General features: G+C 44.5%; 1 protein-coding gene across 6 annotated transcripts in view; it reads right to left on the bottom strand.

Moving 5' to 3' along the window:
• plekha7b (pleckstrin homology domain containing, family A member 7b) overlaps positions 1 to 22,705 on the bottom strand; it is a 549,182-nt gene that overhangs the window by 121,760 nt on the left and 404,717 nt on the right. For all 6 annotated transcript variants that reach the window (XM_068046273.1, XM_068046275.1, XM_068046276.1 and 3 more), the window contains one exon: positions 10,452 to 10,624. In XM_068046273.1, the coding sequence (XP_067902374.1) occupies positions 10,452 to 10,624 (173 nt within the window). The remainder of the gene's footprint in view (positions 1 to 10,451; positions 10,625 to 22,705) is intronic.

Raw genomic sequence — 22,705 nt, 5'->3', positions numbered from 1 at the left:
ATGAGAGACCGGTTAGCCTGACATCAGTAGTGGGGAAAATGCTAGAGACCATTATAAAAGATGTAATAGCAGAGCACTTGGAAAACAATGACAGGATCGGACAAAGTCAGCATGGATTTAAGAAAGGGAAATCATGCTTGACAAAACTACTGGAATTTTTTGAGGATGTAACTAGTAGAATAGATAAGGGAGAACCAGTGGATGTGGTGTATTAGGACTTTCAGAAGGCTTTCAATAAGGTCCCACATAAGAGATTAGCGTGCAAAATTAAAGCACATAGGATTGGGGGTAAGGTACTGACATGGATAGAGAACTGGTTGGCAGACAGGAAACAAAGAGTAGGAATAAATGAGTCTTTTTCCGAGTGGCAGGCAGTGACTAGTGGGGAACTGCAGGGATCAATGCTAGGACCCCAGCTATTCACAATATATATTAATGATATAGATGAGGGAATTAAATTAATATATCCAAGTTTGCAGACGACACAAAGCTGGGTGGGAGTGTGAGCTTTGAGAAGGATACAGAGAGGCTCCAGTGTGATTTGGACAGGTTGAGTGAGTGGGCAAATACATGGCAGATGCACTTTAATGTGAATAAATGTGAGGTTATCCACGGTAGTGGCAAAAACAGAAATACAGATATCTGAAAGGCGATAGATTGGGAAAGGGGGAGGTGCAGCGAGACCTGGGTGTCCTTGTGCACCAGTTGCTCAAAGTAAGCATGCAGGTGCAGCAGGCAGTTAAGAAGGCAAATGATATGTTGACCTTCATAGCGAGAGAATTCGAGTACAGGAGAAAGGATGCCTTGCTGCAATTATACAAGGCCGTGGAGAGACCACATCTGGAGTATTGTGTGCAGTTTTGGTCTTCTTATCTGAGGAAGGATGTTCTTGCTATGGAGGGAGTGCAGCGAAGGTTCACCAGACTGATTCCTGGGAAGGCAGGACTGACGTATGAAGAGAGATTGGGTCGATTAGGCTTGTATTCGCTGGAGTTTAGAAGAATGAGAGGGGATCTCATAGAAACCTACAAAATTCTAACAGGACTGGACAGACTAGATGCAGGAAGGATGTTCCCGATGGCGGGTAGTCCAGGACCAGGGGTCACAGTCTAAGAATAAGAGGTAAGCCATTTAGGACCGAGATGAGGAGGGATTTCTTTACCCAGAGAGTGGTGAACCTGTGGAATTCTCTACCACAGAAAGCAGTTGAGGCCAAATCATTAAATATATTCAAGAAAGAGTTATATATAGTTCTTTGGGCTAAAAGGATCAAGGGATACAGGGAGAAAGTGGGAACAGGGTACTGAGTTTGGATGATCAGCCATGATCATATTGAATGCCGGTGTAGGCTCGGAGGGCCGAATGGCCTACTCCTGCTCCTATTTTCTATGTTTCAATCCTCTATAAACCTGAGGTCATTCAAAACCCTGCTGCCTGTGTCTCAACTCGCACTAAATCCCATTCACCTATTACCCCTGTGCTTCTTGATTTTAAAATAATCATTCTTGTTTTCATGGCCATGGTCAGGCGCCTCCCCATCTCTGTAAACTCTTCGAGTCCCACAACCCTCCGAGATAGCTGCTCTCCTCCAATTCTGACCTCTTGAGTATCCCCGATTTTAATCATTCCACTATCGGTGGGCAGCCCCTCAGTTGCCTAAACCCCAAGCTCTGGAATACCCTCCCTATACCTCTCCGGCTCTCTACCTTGCTTTCCTCCTTTTGGACACTCCTTAAGATCTATCTCTTCGACCAAGCTTTTGGTCATCTGACCTAATATCTCCTTATGTGGCTATCATATTTTGTTTTATGTGAAGCACCTTCAGACACTATATTACGTTAAAGGCGCTATATAAATATAAATTGTTGTGAAACCATCTTGACTTTACCTAATCATATTTTGCTTTTCTATATGTCCTGTTACCACTTCCTTAATAATGGATTCCAGCATCTGCCAGATGACTATCACAGGCTAACTGGCCTGCACTTCCCAGATTTCTCTGTCCCTCTTTTCCTGAATAGCAGTGTTACATTTGCTACCTTCCAATCCACTGAAACCGTTCCAGAATCTAGGGAATTTGGAATCTCACAACCAGTGCATCCACTTTCTCTGTAGCCACCTTTTCAGAACCCTCGGATATCAACTGCCAGGTCCAGGAGTATTATCGACTTTCAGTCTCAAACTTCTCCAGTACATTTTCCTTATTAATATTAATTACTTTAAGTTCCTTGTTCTCACTACACCCTTGGTTCCCTACCTTTCTGGCATTTGTTTTGTGTCCTCTACTGTGAAGAGGCACACAAAATAACTAACATTTCTACCATTTCCTTACTCCCTGTTATCATTTCTTCTGTCTCAACCTTTAAGGGAGCCAAGTTTACTTTTGCTGCTCTCTTACCTCTTGCATACTTGTAGAAGCTCTTACAATCTGTTTTTACATTTCTGGCTAGTTTACTGTCACATTCTATTTTCTTCCTCTTCATCAACTTTGTAGTCACCCTTCACTGTTTTCAAAGACCAATCACTGGGCTTACTATGCTTCTTGGCAATATTGTAAGTTTTTTATCCATCTAATACTATCCTTAAGATACTTAGTCAGCCATTTTACAATGGAATGTAGATTTAAGAATTTTAAAATATGTCTTCAAATGTTCACCATTGCTCGTTTACAATCATAGCTTTTAATCTGATTTCCCAATCTACCTTATCAACTTGCCCCTCATACCAATGTGTTTGGCTTTATTTAATTGCAATACTCAAGTTTCATACTGGGCGGCACAGTGGTGCAGTGGTTAGCACTGCAGCCTCACAGCTCCAGCGACCCGGGTTCAATTCTGGGTCCTGCCTGTGTGGAGTTTGCAAGTTCTCCCTGTGTCTGCGTGGGTTTTCTCCGGGTGCTCCGGTTTCCTCCCACAAGCCAAAAGACTTGCAGGTTGGTAGGTAAATTGGCCATTATAAATTGCCCCTAGTATAGGTAGGTGGTAGGGAAGTATAGGGACAGGTGGGGATGTGGTAGGAATATGGGATTAGTGTAGGATTAGTATAAATGGATGGTTGATGGTCGGCACAGACTCGGTGGGCCGAAGGGCCTGTTTCAGTGCTGTATCTCTAAACTAAACTAAACTAAACACTCTGTTTACGATCAGGTGAGAAAGGTATCTAGGGGTCCCTCTCAGCCTTCACCTGGTCTTACCGTAACAGGGTTTAATTTTAAACACACCATGTTTTTAGCTCCCCCTTGGTGAATCCTTGTTCACCACTTTCCAATTATAATGCAAAGACACCAGCACTAACAGGCTTTCTTAGGTTTCAAGAAGAAAAGTTGAAATTTATTAAACTTAAACTCTAATTCGGTTGACGCCTACGGATACATGACGCGCCCACGCTAGCATGCATACGCAATACATACATGTAAATAGAGATAGAAAAGAGAAGAAAAATAAAGTGGAAAAGTTTGAGGCAATATTGGAACAGTTTTTGTCAATTTGCTTCGAGCTCACAGTCGAGTCCTTGATTGTAGGTAGCTCTTGCTTTTCGTTAGGGCCCATGTTTCTTCTTAAACCTTGTTCACTGTAGGAAACTTTTCTCTGTTGGGGTTCATGTGCCTTCAGTGAATTCAGAGGCTTGTGAGAAAGAGATGGGATCAGACATGAGAGAGATCTTCTCAGCCCAGGAGCAAACAGACTTTCTTCCCAAAACTGTTTGTACAAATTCTAAAAATTCAGATTGCCCAGCAGGTTAGTCATGTGATTAGCTGGTTTGACCAGCTGTGTGTCTGTGTATTCAGCCATCTTAGCAATCAAACTGGAATGCGAGCTCCCCCACCTTCAACATCCAGTGATCAAAAGTCCATTGTGGGTTGAATGTGTCGAGGAATGGCTGCTTTGTCCTTCCAAACACTATCTGTTGATATGCAAATGTCTTTTCCAGTCATGGCTGATCTGTTTAACAGGTCCTTTCTTCGCTCCAGTGACAGTTTAAAATCAATGTTCATGACAAAATTAGCGTGTCTCATTCTTGGCAGGTGGGGGCCTAGCATGACAACTCTCAAACTCAGCGTGAACTTGTTTCATATTATGATCACTCTTGCCCAAAGAATCCCTTATTATGAGCTAACTAATTAACCCTGACCCACTACACAAAATAAGATTTAAAATAGCCTCTTCCCTGGTTGGCTCCATGACATATTGTACTAGGAAACTATCTCAAATGCATTCCATGAACTCGCCCTCCAAATTACTTCTGCCATTTTAATTTGACCAGTTTGTATGAAGATTCGAGTCCCCCACAATTATTACACAGCCGTTGTTATAAGTTTATTTTATTTCTTGTTTAATACTGTGTTCAACAGTGTAGCTGCAGATGGGGGCCTGTAAATGAATCCCACCAGTGTTTTCTGAACCATGTATTTTGTTATCTCCACCCATACTGATTCTACTAGATGCTCTCCCAAGCAGCATCCTTCTGCACTACTGTCCTTATGACACCCTTCATTATCAGGGTTACACCCTCCCCTGACACGACTTTTCCATTTTGTCTGAGTTTGTGGGCAGAATTTTCTGCACTTAGTCCCTGCCAGAACAGTAGGACCATTTGCGGGTCAGGGATCCAAATTTCCAATGGGCAGCCTTTGCCAAGGCTCTTTCCCAGATCAACAGCATTAGCATCCTGCTTCCCTAAACAATTAGGGAGGGTGGGCAAGATAACATATCCATTCTGTCAAAGGACTAATTAATGGGGCCATGGCACAGATTGCAAGGACTCACCAGCACTTAGATTTTTGAGGCTGCAGTAACCACAGGCGTGGATAGGAGACCTGGGAAGGTTGCTCCCCTGGTGTGTTACTTTTACCTGGAGGTCCTGCTGTGGGATGAGGAACTGCAATGGGGTGAGCTCTCCCAAAGACGACAAGAGCAGAGGAGGGCAACCTCTTCAACGGAGCAGGCATGGATAGCAGTGGTCAAGGAAGTCAGCAAAAGTGTGGTCCCTCCAACCTGGAGACAGTGCACCAAGAGGATCCAGGACCTCTGGAGGGCAGGAAAGATGACTGGCATAACACTTTCAGGTGCCAAGCCTCACACACTAACTGTCCAACAGTCTCTTGCATAGCATTCCTCAGGCCAACACTCCCTGCAGCTCCACCCATTCCTCTCTCTGCAGGCACCTCACATCTTCATCTGAGCAGCTAACACTCTCACTCACCCTCATCCTGTTGTCCTCTCGCACCCATGTCTCAGTCACCCTCTACAAATGGTGTCCTTCCTTCCTCTCCACACAACCATTATGAAGACTCACACCTCTCTGCTTTTCTCTTTGCAGGAGGAGAGAGCACACAACTTAACAAGAGGCAGAGACCTGGGGTGGGGGCTAGTGACCCTCCAGTGAGAGGCACCTTGTCAGCCACTGGAAATGTATACCTACCTGGCCCACAGGTGGTCTTGATCTGGGGACGGCAGATGTGATCCAGGAGGCTGACAGTCCTGATGGCAGTACTGAGGGGACGCAGCTCTATCAGATGTGCTTTCATTTGGTTGAGAGCCTGAGCCTCCTGATGCACTGGTGCTCAGATATGTCTGAAGAGCTGATTATCTGCTTGTAGTTCTGTGTTGGAAGTCGCACCCCTCTGCCCTGTGGAGGGCATGTGGCTGAGAAGGTGTTGCTCCTGGAGATGTTGTCAGTGGTGTGGCTTCTGCTTTTGCCCCTCATCAGAGGTGCAAGGTGCAGCTGCAGAAGCTGCTCCCATGCCATGGTGAAGAGTGGCACCAGGGTAGTATAGCTGAAGGTGAATGAAGTGCAAGACAGGTGAAGTGCCTTCCAAGTTGGCAAAAACCTGCCAAAAAAATGACAACACTCAGAAGTGATGCTTTGAACAGCAGCCTCTCAACTGGCCGTGGCTGGAGCTCTTCAGTTCACTGATCAAAGCCTTCCCAGCTTGTCAGTTTCACTGAAGAAGCTCTTCCCACTGTGCACTTACCTCGGTGAGTTGCTGACAGGTCAGGAAACAGGTCGCCTGATGGGAAATGCAGAATTGAGATTTAAAATAGTTCTTAACTGACTTCTTACCTACCTTAAATACTTATCAGACAGATCCAAGGGGGTCACCCACTTGCCTTCAATCCCACCCTAGGAAAGTGAGGAGGGCAGGATGATGTTAGGATCCCAAACTAAAGTCAATTTCAGTGGCTATAACTTTCGCACGCACCCAAATCTGCCTCTCCTTGGCTGGAAAAGTTCCCCCCTTTGAGTTTTGATCAATGAAATCACATCCACTAGGAATTAGGTTGAGACTGTCCAATGTCATTTTACACAGGATCCTCACAGATGATAAGTCTAGGTGCTGAATTTTATGCTTTGAATGCCGGTCCTGCCATCGGATGCAAGGCAAGCCGGGGGATGGAGTGGCTGGCCGCACGCATGCGATTCAGTGGCCGGCTAATTAAGACTAATAAGTCATGATTTCTGACCAATTATGTGGTCGGAGTCGAACCCGGAGGCGGGGAGCAGGGCATCAAGTGACGCCTTGGCAGGTCTGGCGCCATTTATAAAGGGCTGGCAGCCCTGCACTGAACTCTGCATTGGGAAGGTCTGGAAGAGGAGAAGGAGACACTGGATGATTAGAGATGGCTGACAGGAGATCCTGTATGGCCCCACTCTTTCCTGATGCCTCCCTCCAGGTGCTACCACAGGTTATCAGGGAGAGGAGGGACATCTTGTTCCCAAGGGATGAGAGGAGGAGACCGGTGAGTCAAGCCAAGCAGACCTCGCTCTAGATTGCTGAGGAGGTCAGTAGCTAGGGTATAACCTCGTGCACATGGATACAGTGCTGCAAGCGGCTCAATGACCTAATCTGGGTCGTGAAAATGAACATCATTTAATCCTTTCATCCACTTGAGCCGCGCATTTGTCCAGGTAGGATGTTGCATTGGGACGAGAGCAGGCTACCCCACCAGACATGGGCAAAGGGACAGGGGATGAAACATGTCTGTCAGTGGCCTGTCACAGTAGCCCTGAAAGCAGGCCCCCTGTTGTATTTGAATCTAGCTAGGTCCCTGGGAAGGGAACACATGCAGGAGGTGTCTGTGTGTCCCCATCAGTGGCAACTGGACTGCTATCAGCCTGTATGGTAGGACTGATGTTGCTAGGGATCCAACATCTTCTTTCCCTCTGTCTGCAAGAGAAGAAAGCGCATATCGTAGGGAGCAGGTGACAATTGGAGGTGGGCTGCCATTGCTACATGTCCTTACGCCAATGGAGGCAGCGGCCATGGAGCTTGCCGGACTGCAGGATGGCAGGAGCTGTGCGGACGAAGAGTCTGGCGCGCCGTTCCAGGATAGTAAGTATGGTCTACGTGAGGCACAATGCTGTATCTGCAACAATGGAGACATGCTGCTCATCAAGCAGCTGGTGCACACAGTGGTCTGCATTGTAGGTGTGTCTGGAATGGAGGGATAGCAAGTCCTTGACCTTTACATGTCTTTGTTCTGTAATGCAGGTCAAGCTATGCCAAATCGGACACTAGTGGAAAATGATGCGGATCCTGTCATCTCTGGAGGAGGAAGAAGGAGCCTCGAAGGGTCCATCGGCAACTTATACTCCTTCACCCTCCACCAGTGCAGATACATGCACTTTGGTGAGCTTATGCACTGATTTAGATCAGGACACAGAAGCTGGTGAGAAAAGCACACACGTGCCCGAGCAGCTGATGGAGGCGATGACAGCCCATGCATGTGACAGAAGGAGGATTGTGGGAGGCCAAGTCAGGCCCATGCTGCACCCCAGGGTCATGATGTGCCTCTGATTTCGGGAGCAACAAGGGAAATGCTGGAGCTGCAGCAACAGGTGTGGCAACATCTGGCAGTGATGCCAGAGGGCTATTCATGCCAAAGCGCAGACAATGGAGGAGCCCATCGAAGCCTTGACCCCGGCAATGTCTCTGACTGGTGCAGAAGTGGCCTCCTCCATTGAGAGGTTGGCCGATCTGATGGAGAACCACATCCAGCAGAGCACTCAATGTTTGCTAGATATTCATACAGACCTCCATACCTTCGTCCTGACCATGGACACAAAGCAGTTTTCAATTGGCCACTTTTCTAACCTAATTACCAGTCCACCATGTCGCCGTTGGACCTCCACCATCCATGTTTGCCGCCATTGACAAAATCGGTATTGGACTTCCTGACTGATTTGGCCCATCCCGATTTTCTGTCCCCCAACTTCTCCATACCCATCCACATCGTTCTCTTAAAATTCAGCCCTAACTTGCACTTGAATCAGTGCCCAATTCTCTTTGAAATAATGAATTAGTTTCATGTCTTAACCCCCTTATGACAGTTCAAGTGCTCAAATCAATAATATTGCCAAGCTTCCCTCAGTGCACGAGTACTATTGTACCATATCAATTTGCAGGAAATGACCTGGCATTTTATAAAAAGTACAGGTACACTAATAAAATGGTTTGTGCTTAATAATATGGTATGGTAAGATCTGAGTAATTGCATTTTAGCTGTCCAAGTACAGAATTCCAATGTAACATTCCATTTCATTCCAATAATGGGAATTCTAATTGAAGAAATTCCTGGTAAATTTATCTGCATTTTGTTTGAAATGTTCAGTAATAAAATTAACTTGTGTGCATACAATGAATGTACCATTCTCTCCTCGGTTACTGGTACCTCAAGCTGGAGTTGGGTGTCCTCTGGTACACTCCTAATACGACCATTTTTCACAAATGAGCGTAGACAGTAGGTAATACAGCAGAAGGCATCACAACCGAAACCAATTTATCCTAAGTCATCCACCAGACAGGCAGACTCTCCAATGGGGTAAAAGGAAGCAGCATATTAGGCAAAAACATCTCAAAACATTTTGTATTTTTTGGAACCTAGTGACTGTTATATAGTCAACAAACCAGCCATTCTCTGGCTGAAAATTCCCACAAACTGCATGGAGATAAGTGACCAATTCATCTGTTTTGGTGAGGTTGGTTGAGGGAATAATATTGGCCAGACCACGAGAATTCTCTGCTCTTCTTTGATTGGTGGCTTGGGATCGTCAAAACCCATCTGAACCATCAAAATAAGCAAACAGGATCTCAGTTTAATGTCACATCCAAAGGTTAAGATACATAATCTCCTCTGGAACCAATATCAACACAATGCTTACATATTACATAGGATTTATAGCAGGGAAACAGACATTTCAGTCCAATCAATCCATGCTGGCATTTATATGCCATTTGAGCCTCCTCCTACCTTTCCACATTTAACTATCAGCATAAACCTTTATTCCCTTCTCCCTCATTTACTTATTTAGCCTCTCCTTAAATGCATCTACACTATTTGCTTCAACCACTCCCTGTGGTAGTGAATTCCATGTCCTCACCATTTGTCGGATAAAGAAGTTTTTCCTGAATTTTCCATTTGATTTTTTGGTGGCTATCTTTTATTGATGGTCTCCAGTTTTGCTCTTCCCCACAAGTGGAAATATTCTTTCTGTGTCGACTCTATTAAAACCTTTCATAATTGGAACGAACTCTATTAGATCACCCCTCAGCCTTCTCCATCCAAGAGACCCAGCCTGTTCATTCACTTCTGATAGGTATACCCCCCACATTTCTCATATCAATCTTCTTTGCACCCTCTCCATTGCCTCTATACCTTTTTTATAATATGACGACCAGATTATACGCAGTATTCCAGGTGTGGTCTAACCAAGACTTGATACAAGTTTAGTACAACTTTACTTTTCAAATCTAACCTTTATGAAAGAAACCCGAGTGTTTGGTTTGCTGTTTTTAAATGGCCTTGTTAATCTGTGTCGCTACCTTTAGTAATGTGTATTTGCACTCCCAGATCCCTTTGCTCCTCTACCACATTTAGATTCTTACTTTCTAAGCAATTTGCAACCTCCTTATTTTTCTTGCCAAAATGTAATACCTTACATTTATCTATGTTGAAATTCATTTGCCAAATATACCCATCCTGCAAGTTTGTTACCATAGTCTTGTAATTTTATGCAGTCCTCCTCAGTATTGACTGTTCCCACCAAAAGAAATTGGTGTCAACTATAAATTTAGAAATTGTGTTTTTGATTCCAAAATCTAACTCATTAATGTAAATTATGAATAGTGGTCTCAGCACTGATCCTTGTGGAACACTGCTTTCTGTGACACTGAATAACTACCCTTTAGCCCTACTGTCTGCTTTCTGTCATGAAGCCAGCTAGCTATCCATTCTGCTACCTGTCCTCTGACCCCATGTTCTCTAACCTTATTCATTAGTCTATTATGTGGTACCTTATGATAGGCTTTTGAAAATCTAGATAAATTACATCTACTGCATTACCCTCGTCTGCTCTCTCTGCGTCCTCTTCAAAAAAATCAAATATATATTTATATTGTTAATACATATAAATTAACAATGTTTAAGAGTTGAATAAAAATTCAGAATGACCTCTTTAAAGAGTATGCTTGCATAAGGGCCGCTTGGTTCATAGCCCTGATCCAGCCGTTCATATCCTCCTGTGTATCTGCACTGAAATAGTACGTTCTCATGCCGCTATGGTCTGCCTGTGAGCCAATAGAGTTCTTACTATAAATGTAGGTCCGCATGCCTGTATGGGTAGCCTGAAAGGAAAAAGAGAAAATAAAAAGTGATTTAATGAGACGTTTACAAAAAAACTGTAAGCTACTTTTCAACAATGTAAGAGTGGTGTCACAAAGTTTTATTTATGTGCGTTTTTGTGCTGTGAGAGTGAGAGCGAAAAAAAATTAGAAAGAGTGATATCAATGCTGACAAATGGGATGTTTTTGCTCTACCCTGGTTAATGCTGGTGAAAATCACTTCATTTAGAGCTCTCAGCAGCCAAAGGAGCGTAACCTCCTTCCATTCTGACTGGATTCAAATCCAGCTGCTGGAGGTGGGAGGACTTTGAAGAAGCTATCACAACGGAATGTATTATTCTTGTGCCTACATAACATCCATCGCATGCTGCATTTATACTAATATTTCACTCCAAGGTGATGCTACTTTTATTCAACATGGCATCTGAATGAAATATATGACTTAGGATAGAATACATTAGATTTTCTAACAAATCTTAATAGAAGCACCATTCTAAATGTGATACATTAAAAGGAAGGTATAACATTAAGGGCAATAATAAAGAGGAGTCAAATCTAGTCATAAATAAGCAAAGAAATTTAGCAGTTATCAGTGCTTCCCAGTACAAATGCCGTATACCACAGATTTAAAGTACTTGTGCAAGTTTACCAACACTTCTACTCTGATAAGACAAATATCTATTGTTCTTTTCACTTAAACACTTCAATCACAAACTTGTCCACGAAAGCAACATTTAATTCCCGTGAGAAAATTGTGCTTCCCTTGAGACATAATACAAGCTGTTAAGTGTTGCTGAAACCTACAATTATATACTGGAGCAAAGGTGAACCGAGTTACAGACTTAACATTAGAACCTGAAAATCTATGGATAAAGCATTAGTGTTCACTAAGGCCTGTATTATATTCTGTGTATATTTGTAGGAATTATCTTAAATACATTTGAAGTTCCACTACAGACAGGAAAAATGTTCTATTTCTTCCAGCATGAATTAACTCAGAACAGGGGGCCAAACAGTCTAAAGCACACCCAGAGTAATACATACCAATTGCGGCTGCCTGCAATGAATTTGGCCTAACCATCAGCCTCAAGAAAACGAACATCATGGGGCAGGACGTCAGAAATGCTCCATCCATCAATATTGGCGACCACGCTCTGGAAGTGGTTCAAGAGTTCACCTACCTAGGCTCAACTATCACCAGTAACCTTTCTCTAGATGCAGAAATCAACAAGCGCATGGGAAAGGCTTCCACTGCTATGTCCAGACTGGCCAAGAGAGTGTGGGAAAATGGCGCACTGACACGGAACACAAAAGTCCAAGTGTATCAAGCCTGTGTCCTCAGTACCTTGCTCTATGGCAGCGAGGCCTGGTCAACGTATGTCAGCCAAGAGCGTCGTCTCAATTCATTCCATCTTTGCTGCCTCCGGAGAATACTTGGCATCAGGTGGCAGGACCGTATCTCCAACACAGAAGTCCTCGAGGCGGCCAACATCCCCAGCTTATACACACTACTGAGTCAGCGGCGCTTGAGATGGCTTGGCTATATGAGCCGCGTGGAAGATGGCAGGATCCCCAAAGACACATTGTACAGCGAGCTCGCCACTGGTATCAGACCCATCGGCCGTCCATGTCTCCGCTTTAAAGACGTCTGCAAACGCGACATGAAATCCTGTGACATTGATCACAAGTCGTGGGAGTCAGTTGCCAGTGTTCACCAGAGCTGGCGGACAGCCATAAAGGCGGGGCTAAAGTGTGGCGAGTCGAAGAGACTTAGCAGTTGGCAGGAAAAAAGAGAGGCGCAAGGGGAGAGCCAACTGTGTAACAGCCCCGACAATCAAATTTTTCTGCAGCACCTGTGGAAGAGCCGGTCACTCTAGAATTGGCCTTTATAGCCACTCCAGGCTCTGCTCCACACACCACTGACCACCTCCAGGCGCTTACCCATTGTCTCTCGAGATAAGGAGACCAAAGAAGAAGAATATTAATCTATGAGCAAATATTTACTTTGCACAGATACTGAAAGCAATATCCCATTGAAAAAGTTAAATATTTTAGATCAAATTTCAGTGTCAAATTGCTTTCAAGTACCTCCAGCCAGAAGCAGCATTAATTTCAAGATGCAGCAACTACCCTGCTGCAGTAATTACAGTTCAGCACCCAAACGGCACTTGATCCAGCTGGAAACTGCACCAACTTGTTAGAATATATCAACAATGTCACAGGAATGACACTGAACAGAGGCTGAAATAAAATCAGAATGCTGGCAACACTCAGGTTAGACAGCATCTGTGAAGAGAGAAAGAGTTAGTGTTTCTGAAAGGCCGTGTCGTTCTGTTTTTACTTCAGATTTGTAATATTTTGCTTTCGCTGAATAGAAGTTGGGTTTCTTTATTGATAAGGCAGCACCAATGTTTCTTTCTTTTGGGCCTCCTTATCTCGAGAGACAATGGATACGCGCCTGGAGGTGGTCAGTGGTTTGTGAAGCAGCGCCTGGAGTGGCTATAAAGGCCAATTCTGGAGTGACAGGCTCTTCCACAGGTGCTGCAGAGAAATTTGTTTGTTGGGGCTGTTGCACAGTTGGCTCTCCCCTTGCGCCTCTGTCTTTTTTCCTGCCAACTACTAAGTCTCTTCGACTCGCCACAATTTAGCCCTGTCTTTATGGCTGCCCGCCAGCTCTGGCGAATGCTGGCAACTGACTCCCACGACTTGTGATCAATGTCACACGATTTCATGTCGCGTTTGCAGACGTCTTTATAACGGAGACATGGACGGCCGGTGGGTCTGATACCAGTGGCGAGCTCGCTGTACAATGTGTCTTTGGGGATCCTGCCATCTTCCATGCGGCTCACATGGCCAAGCCATCTCAAGCGCCGCTGACTCAGTAGTGTGTATAAGCTGGGGATGTTGGCCGCTTCAAGGACTTCTGTGTTGGAGATATAGTCCTGCCACCTGATGCCAAGTATTCTCCGAAGGCAGCGAAGATGGAATGAATTGAGACGTCGCTCTTGGCTGGCATACGTTGTCCAGGCCTCGCTGCCGTAGAGCAAGGTACTGAGGACACAGGCCTGATACAGTCGGACTTTTGTGTTCCGTGTCAGTGCGCCATTTTCCCACACTCTCTTGGCCAGTCTGAACATAGCAGTGGAAGCCTTACCCATGCGCTTGTTGATTTCTGCATCTAGAGACAGGTTACTGGTGATAGTTGAGCCTAGGTAGGTGAACTCTTGAACCACTTCCAGAGCGTGGTCGCCAATATTGATGGATGGAGCATTTCTGACATCCTGCCCCATGATGTTCGTTTTCTTGAGGCTGATGGTTAGGCCAAATTCATTGCAGGCAGACGCAAACCTGTCGATGAGACTCTGCAGGCATTCTTCAGTGTGAGATGTTAAAGCAGCATCGTCAGCAAAGAGGAGTTCTCTGATGAGGACTTTCCGTACTTTGGACTTCGCTCTTAGGCGGGCAAGGTTGAACAACCTGCCCCCTGATCTTGTGTGGAGGAAAATTCCTTCTTCAGAGGATTTGAACGCATGTGAAAGCAGCAGGGAGAAGAAAATCCCAAAAAGTGTGGGTGCGAGAACACAGCCCTGTTTCACACCACTCAGGATAGGAAAGGGCTCTGATGAGGAGCCACCATGTTGAATTGTGCCTTTCATATTGTCATGGAATGAGGTGATGATACTTAGTAGCTTTGGTGGACATCCGATCTTTTCTAGTAGTCTGAAGAGACCACGTCTGCTGACGAGGTCAAAGGCTTTGGTGAGATCAATGAAAGCAATGTAGAGGGGCATCTGTTGTTCACGGCATTTCTCCTGTATCTGACGAAGGGAGAACAGCATGTCAATAGTCGATCTCTCTGCACGAAAGCCACACTGTGCCTCAGGGTAGACGCGCTCGGCCAGCTTCTGGAGCCTGTTCAGAGCGACTCGAGCAAAGACTTTCCCCACTATGCTGAGCAGGGAGATTCCACGGTAGTTGTTGCAGTCACCGCGGTCACCTTTGTTTTTATAGAGGGTGATGATGTTGGCATCGCGCATGTCCTGGGGTACTGCTCCCTCGTCCCAGCACAGGCATAGCAGTTCATGTAGTGCTGAGAGTATAGCAGGCTTGGCACTCTTGATTATTTCAGGGGTAATGCTGTCCTTCCCAGGGGCTTTTCCGCTGGCTAGGGAATCAATGGCATCACTGAGTTCCGATTTGGTTGGCTGTATGTCCAGCTCATCCATGACTGGTAGAGGCTGGGCTGCATTGAGGGCAGTCTCAGTGACAGCATTCTCCCTGGAGTACAGTTCTAGGTAGTGCTCAACCCAGCGGTCCATCTGTTTGCGTTGGTCAGTGATTATGTCCCCCGATTTAGATTTGAGGGGGGTGATCTTCTTGATGGTTGGCCCAAGAGCTCTCTTCATGCCATCATACATTCCTCTGATGTTTCCGGTGTCTGAGGCCAGCTGAATATGACTGCATAGGTGTTGCCAGTAGTCGTTTGCGCAACGCCTAGCTGTTCTTTGTGCAGTACTTCTGGCTGCTTTAAGTGCTGCGGATGTTAAATCGCTGGGGGCTTTCTTGTAGTTCAAAAGTGCAATGCGCTTAGCGGCTATGACAGGTTCCAGCTCTTCATTATGAGATTGAAACCAGTCTGCATTTCTCTTCGCACTTTTGCCGTAGGTGGTCAAAGCTGACTCATAGATGGCGTCTCTGATGTGGGCCCACTTGGTCTCAGCATCCCCTGTGGGAGTGTTTTGAAGGGCTGTTACAAGTGAATTTAGAAATTTTTGTAACAGCTGTGGGTGAGAAATTCTGCTCGTGTTGATGCGCGGGTGGCCCTTCTGCTTGGAATGATGCAACTTCTTTGGTCTGAGTCTAACCTTGCTGCACACCAGGGAGTGGTCGGTGTCGCAGTCCGCACTGTGGAAGCTGCGTGTGATTTGAACACTGTTTAAGGCGGCTCGCCTTGTGACAATGAGGTCTAGCTGGTGCCAACGACGTGATCTTGGGTGCCTCCATGAAACCTGGTGACAGGGTTTAGTGTGAAAGAACGAGTTGGTGATGCAGAGGTTATGATAGGTACACAACTCAAGCAGTCTCTGCCCGTTCTCATTCATCCTTCCAACGCCATAGTGCCCAAGGCAGGAGGGCCATGAGTCATGGTCGGCCCCAACCCTGGCATTAAAGTCCCCCAGCAGGAATAGGTGTTCGGTGTTGGGGATGCTGCTAACGATGTTATGGAGTTGTTCATAGAACTGGTCTTTAGCTTCAGGTGCGGAGCAGAGTGTTGGAGCATAGATGCTGAGTAGGTGTACTGGACCAGAGGTGGTGAGCAGTCGGATGGACAGTATGCGTTCCGAGCCATTTGAGGGAGGCTCTATCATGCTGAGCAAGGAGTTTCTGATGGCGAAGCCCACTCCATGCTGTCTTGGTTCTTCAGGATCCCTGCCCTGCCAGAAGAAGGTGTAGTCTTGCTCTGCTAGAGAGCCACTCGCGGGGAGGCGAGTCTCCTGAAGTGCTGCAATGTCCACATTGAGTCTACTGAGCTCGTTGTTAATGATGGCGGTCTTCCGAGAATCGTTGATTTGTGTAAGGTCTTCCGACAGGCCAGGACACATAGTTCTGACGTTCCAGCTTGCAAAGCGAAGGGCTGGTACCTTCTTTCCTTTTTTCATGTTGTTTGGTGCGGTGTATCAGTCCACCTTTCGGGCAATGACCCTGAGCTCCAAGCACCCATTGAAGCGGGCAGACTGTGGCGGGACAGAACCTTATTGACCGGGGGCTGCCCGGTTTGAGGCGGGCGGTAGCTGTCCAGTGAGGTGCAATGACCTCTCCCACCGACAAAGGCAACCCGTGGCGCCCAGTTTCTACGCCAATTTATCTGGACTTATAACCCGTAACTGCTGCCTTCCGTGTTGTTTCAGTCGCTGTGAGGCAACTATGGAGTGACCTCTCCATGGCGCATGCCTGGGCAAATTTATGGAGGTTGAGAGTTGCCCAGTCGTCAAAACCCCCCTCTCGGCCTTTCTGGTGGGGTCCAAAGGAGTGCAGGACACGACGTTTGGCACCAGTATGGCTGCAGGAACTGCCGGAAACATGCCAAAGGTGACACATGACCGCCTACGGGGTTCCGCTCCGGATTTTCTGTTAGGGTTTACTCCCTTAGCCTTGGTCTCTCCCGAGACGCCCACAAGGCAGTGGGGTTGTTGGGGCCCCTACACAGGTGTAGGATGGTGCCGGTGGGAGGAGGGGATGCAAGGGGGAGGGGTAGAGGGAGGGGGTGGGGGGGGGGGTGCAGGGGAAGGGGGTGCGGGGTGAAGATGGTGCGAGGGGGGGCGGGCTGGGACGGGGTTGAGCAGCTAAATTCAGTATCAGGCGCAATCCTCTGAACCCCTGCAACAGGAGGATCTGTGCATCAACTCCATTTATCTGCCTTTGGCTGATATCCTTGATACACTTACCTAATAAAAAAAAAATCGATCTCTGTCTTGAAGATTTCAAGACAGCCTTTTGGGGGACAGAATTCCAGATTTTCACCACCCTTCCTGAGTGGCCTAGCTCTAATTTTAAGATTGCACCCTCTGTTCTGGATTCCCCCCAAAAAAGGAAATAGCTTCAGTGTATCTATTCTATCACATCCTTTCATTGTTTTAAAGACCTCAATTAGATCATCCCTCAACCTTCTAATCTCAAGCTTATGCAACCTGTACTCAATTTAACCCTTTATGCCCCAGTATCATTTTGGTAAACCTGCACTGAGGCCAATATATTCTTCCAGAGATGTGTTGCCCCGAACTGAATGTAATATTCCAGGTGAGGTCTGACCAGGGCTCTGTACAATTGAAGCACACTTCCTCTCATTTGTATTCCAACCCACTTGAGATAATAACCTTCTTGATTACCTATTGTGATTTGTGTACCTAGGCATCCAAATCCCTTTGCTCCTCCATAGCTTCCAGTCTCTCCCCATTCAAAAAATATTCTGATTTGGCTTTCTTGGATCCAAAGTGGATTCTCTTACACTTACCCACATTGACCTCCATCTGCCAGAGTTTGTTCCAATCACTTAATCTGTCTATGTTCCTTTGCAATTTTCAACTCCAATTTACACAACTTACTGTTTCTCCTAACTTAGAGTCATCTGCAAACTTGGATGTACAACTCTCTATTCCTTTAACCCGAGTCATTGATATGATGAAAAGCTGAAGCTCTAGTATGAATCCCTGGGGACCACCCCATGTCACATTCCACTAATCAGAGTGCATTCACTTTATCCTGGCTCTGTCTCCTACCTCCCAACCAATTTTCAAACCACGTCCTAAGGTCAGGTTACCTCTAATTCCATGCACTGTCATCTTTGCTAATGATCGCTTGTGTGCCTCCCTTATGTACAATTCCCATTCCCAAAGACTTTTAGAAAATTATGCTGATTATCTCCAATTCTCTTCCACAAATCGCTTCCATACTTTGGGATACATACCAACTGAATATGGTTACGTTTATATTTTTAGCCCTATTACTTTTTTAATACAGTGTCCTTTTGAACATTTATTAACAAAGAACTTAAAAAAAAAAGTGCAGGAATATAAAGACAATAGAAAGGTTAGAAGCTAGAATTTGATAACTGTTGTAAAACATCACCCAAAATAGGCTAAACACCAAGACTTATCATTATTGGCTTATCAGTAAGCTGGCATGAAAATTGTTGGTAGTTGTAGTATATCGTCTGCAAATTCATTTGTTAGTAGCAAAGTTAGTTAGACAAAAGAACTATTCCAGTCAACTTTTTACTTCCTTCTTACCATCCAAGGCCCCAAACACTACTTCCAGGTGAAACAGCGATTTACTTGCACTTCTAACAATTTAATATACCATATTCACTGCTCACAATGCGATATCCTGTACATTGAGGATACAATAGCTTAGTGTTATGTTAAAAAAAAGTAAGCCTGGACTAATGATTTGGAGACATGAGTTCAAATCCCACTACGATGGGCCGAAGGTCTGTTTCTGTGCTGTGTAACTCGATGACTCTGTCACGGCAGCTAGGGAATTTAAATTCAGTTAATAAAATAAATCTGGAATTAAAGGTCAGTATCCATAATGGTGACCATGGAACCACCTGATTGTTGTAAAAACCCATCTGGTTCACTAATACCCTTTAGGGAAGGAATTCTGCTCTTCTTACTTGATCTGGCTATAGTGTGACTCCAGAGCCACAGCAATGTGGTTAAATCTAAACTGCCCTCGGAAATGGTCCACCAAGCCATTCAGTGGTACTCACAAAGGCAGTTCACCATCATCTTCTCAAATGCAATTAGGGAGGGGCAATAAATACTGGTCTTGCCAGTGAAACACACATCCCATAAATAAAAGAAAAGTGCAGATTGGCTGACCACTTTGGGGATCACCTCTGTTCAGTCTGGAAGTGTGCTCCGAGCTTCTAATCATGTCCCTTTAAGATCTTAGCATGCTAATAAGCGGAGTACCAGGATGCAGTCATGTGACTACATGCCAGTCTCACACTGTAACTGTAACACCAAGAGGCAAGCCCTGTAAATAGATAGCTCTGCGCTGTATAGACTTGTTGCAGTTAATAAACCTGTTTGAGATCTTCAATCAACTAAACTCCAAGTATCTCATTTATGTTGCATTAGACAACATAAAAATCTTCTCATTGCACACCTCCTTTGGCCTCATTGTTTGTTTCTTTACTTGTCCCAATACCACTGAATTTCGTGTTGCACCTTCATCGCTTTTCTCATTTAATCTCCCCTGCCATCCTGTCAGAGACTTTCCCTTTTGTTCTTCCCCTCCCCCCTTTCCCTGCTTCTGTCCGACTTTAAAACCTGTTGTAGCTCTAACATTTTCCAGTTCTGATGAAAGGTCATCGACTTGAAACATTAACTTTATTTCTCTCTCCACAGTTATTGCTTGATCTGATGAATATTGCCAGCATTTTCTATTTTTATTTCCGATTTCAAGAACTCACAGTATTTTTGCTTTCGTGTTCTTTTCACCACATGTTCTATTAAGAGGCTTCAACTCTCCCAATTTTATTCACCGAAGGAAGATGAAAAAATAAACAGGAAATACAGGGTTGCCATTGAAAAGAGTGGAATATGAATAGGCAGGCACATAAATCAAGAGATTCAAATAGATCAATTCTCCTTCAGTCAGGCAATAGAGATGGATTGTGTACAGAAAATCAATAGTTCCATATCCTAAAATATATATAGCTTTTCTACAAATCTGTAGCTAGGCCCGGTACCGTAGCTGTTTAAACTGTACTTTGTTTTTAACTACTTTCTGGACATGATTTCCATTGCTGAAATACTCATCTGTGCCTTTGAGATTTCTGGACTCGACTATTCGAATGCTCCCCTGGCCAGCCTCCCATCCTCCATCCTTTGTAAAACTCATCTCATCCAAAACCTTCCTGCCCATATCATATTCAGCTCAGCCATCACACTGTCCTTGCTGAAGTACACTGGCTCCAGGTCCATCAATATTCCCAATACAAAATTCTCATCTTCATGTTTAAATTTCTTCATAGCCTTGTGCCTCTCCATCTCTGTAACCTACTCCAGCCCTACAACACCCCCAAAAATCTAAATTCCTCAGACACTGGCCTCCTGTGCCCTGCCATGCTTTCTGCCATCCAGAGTCTATATTCTGGAACTTCCTCCCTACAACTCTTGGCTCCTTCACCTTCCACTCCTTAAAATCCACCTCTCTGACTAAGCTTTAAGCAACTGCATAAGTTACTTTTTTGATGTGCAATTTTTTGATTACACTTCTGTGAAACATTTTAGGACATTTTCGAAGTTAAAGGTTCTACTAATTACAAAAGCAACTTTTTGTTGCTGTTGTTTTTAATCCATCCAAAGACAATCAGAAATCCTAAGTCGCTGCATCCAATTTTTTCTTAACTGATTCCAGGGTTTTCACTTCTACTACACTTTCTAGATGACTATTCCATGTACTGAATACTCATTGCACAAAGAACCTCCTGATAACAGTCCTAAATTTGTCTTTTACTAGTTCAAATCTGTTTTCATTCACCCCATTCATGCAAATCCGAGAACTCCTGATGAAAGGTCAAAGACCTGGAACGTTAGCTCTGTTTCTTTTGCCACAGATGCTGCCTGACCTGCTGTGTCGTTTCCAGCATTTTCTGTTTGTATTGCTTGATAACTCAGAGCTTTGACATTAAGGACCAGCCTCATGACTCTTTTCTATACTGTCTGCAGTGCTTGAATGTCTCCCTTATTTCTTGGTGATTAGAAGTGTACAGTTTGATCACAACTTCCACTAATTTGTATTTTACTGTTTTGGTTATCGAGTTCAGTGCTAAATTGGCTTTGTTTGGTTGTTCTGCATTAGTTGGACCATGTTTAGCATTGAGTATTCTGAGACTCTGAGGTCTCTTTCAGTTTCATCCATAGTTATTTCAGCACTCTTCATTTAACCTAAGTAGTGAGTTTCATCTGCCATTTTTTCTACCCACATATATTTTGTCCAAATCATTTTCTATTTTTTGTTTTGTTGCCTCCAATTTCTATTCTGGTATGATCTGCAAATTTAACAAAGTTACACTGACTTTCTGAATCCAAGCCATTAATGAATTTGAAATGCTAGTTATACTAAGACTGGTCACTAAAGTAACACTAAGTTCTTCTCTCCACCTGAACATAATTCCTTCAGTGAGTGGCCACTGTTTTATATGTTCAGCCAATTTCTTATCCAATTACATGTGTTTCCTTCAAATCCCACAGCACTGAACTTAACTAGTAGCCTTTTATTTGAAACTTTGCCAAATGCTTTTGGAAGACTAAGTATGGCTTTTTTTTTTAAGGACTTTCTGCAGACTATTTTGGGAGGTCAATTCCTGAAAATCAAATAAGCATGGATTACTGCTGGCCTGACCTACATGGGTATGATTTTACTGTGCTAAATGAGATAGATTCAAAACAGATCTAGCAGCTCAAAACTGGGCAGCCACAAGGCACTGTGTGTCATTAGCAACAGACGAATTGTATTCCACTACAATCTGAAACCTCATGACCCAGCATATAGCTCACTCTACCATTGTCATCAAGCCAGGGATCATCTTGGTTCAAATTGGGAGTGCAGAAAAGCATGTCAAGAGCAGCACTCGATGTACCTGAAAATAAGATGCCCATCCAGTGAAGCTGTAACACAGGAATACATGCATGCTGAATAGAAGCAGCATGCTATCGACAGGGCTAAGCAAGCCCATAATCTACAGATCAGATCAAAGCTCTGCAGCTGTGCCACATCCAATCATGAATGAAGGTGGACAATTAAACCAATGGGAGGCGGAGGTTCCATGAGCATTCCCATCCTGAATGATAGTGGAACCCAGCTCGCGAGCATTAAAGACAAGGTTGAAGCATTTGCAACCATCTTCAGCCAGAAATGCCAAGTGGTGATACATCTTGGCATCCCCCGAGGTCTCCACCATCTGTTATGTCCACAAGGTGTGATGTGGGTAGTTCCCACTGTTCAAATCCCCACCTGACTGAAGCAAGTGTATTTGTATTAGAGTCTAGCTCCTTGGTGTTTTATTTTTCAAATAAACAGACAGCGACAGGTTTTCTTGTAGGTTTTTAAAAAACAGAAAATCAATTCGTTATTGATCAATATGCCTTATCCTGAAATCGTTGCAACCGCAACCACTCACACATTCACTCGTGCATGCATTCATATACACACACACACGCAAGGAAACAAATAGAGAAGGGAAAAAGGAAGGTGGCTTTCAGTGGGAGGAAAGGTTACGATAAATCTGATGAATTCTATCGAGAATCAAGTTACAGATAATTGTAGATTTCTCTCTTGATTGAAGGTTCTGTTTAAGATGGTGGTTTACTTTTAGCTCTCACTGCTGTATAATATAAATGTTGGATGTTTTCAGCAGGGCATGTCCTTTCTGGCTCGTTGGAAACGCAAGCTTTAGATGTTGCTCTATCCTGGGTGAGTCTCTGTCCTTCTATAGCTGTCTCTTTTTTTTTAAAAAAGGAAAATCTATCATCTCTCACCTACTGTTAGGAGACACATTGGTTTCTCCCCATG

The sequence above is a fragment of the Heterodontus francisci genome, chromosome 14 (genome assembly GCF_036365525.1).
Source record: "Heterodontus francisci isolate sHetFra1 chromosome 14, sHetFra1.hap1, whole genome shotgun sequence".
In the NCBI taxonomy this organism is placed as follows: domain Eukaryota; kingdom Metazoa; phylum Chordata; class Chondrichthyes; order Heterodontiformes; family Heterodontidae; genus Heterodontus; species Heterodontus francisci.
Note: the sequence above shows the minus strand (reverse complement) of the source record. Positions and strands in the feature narration are given on the sequence as shown.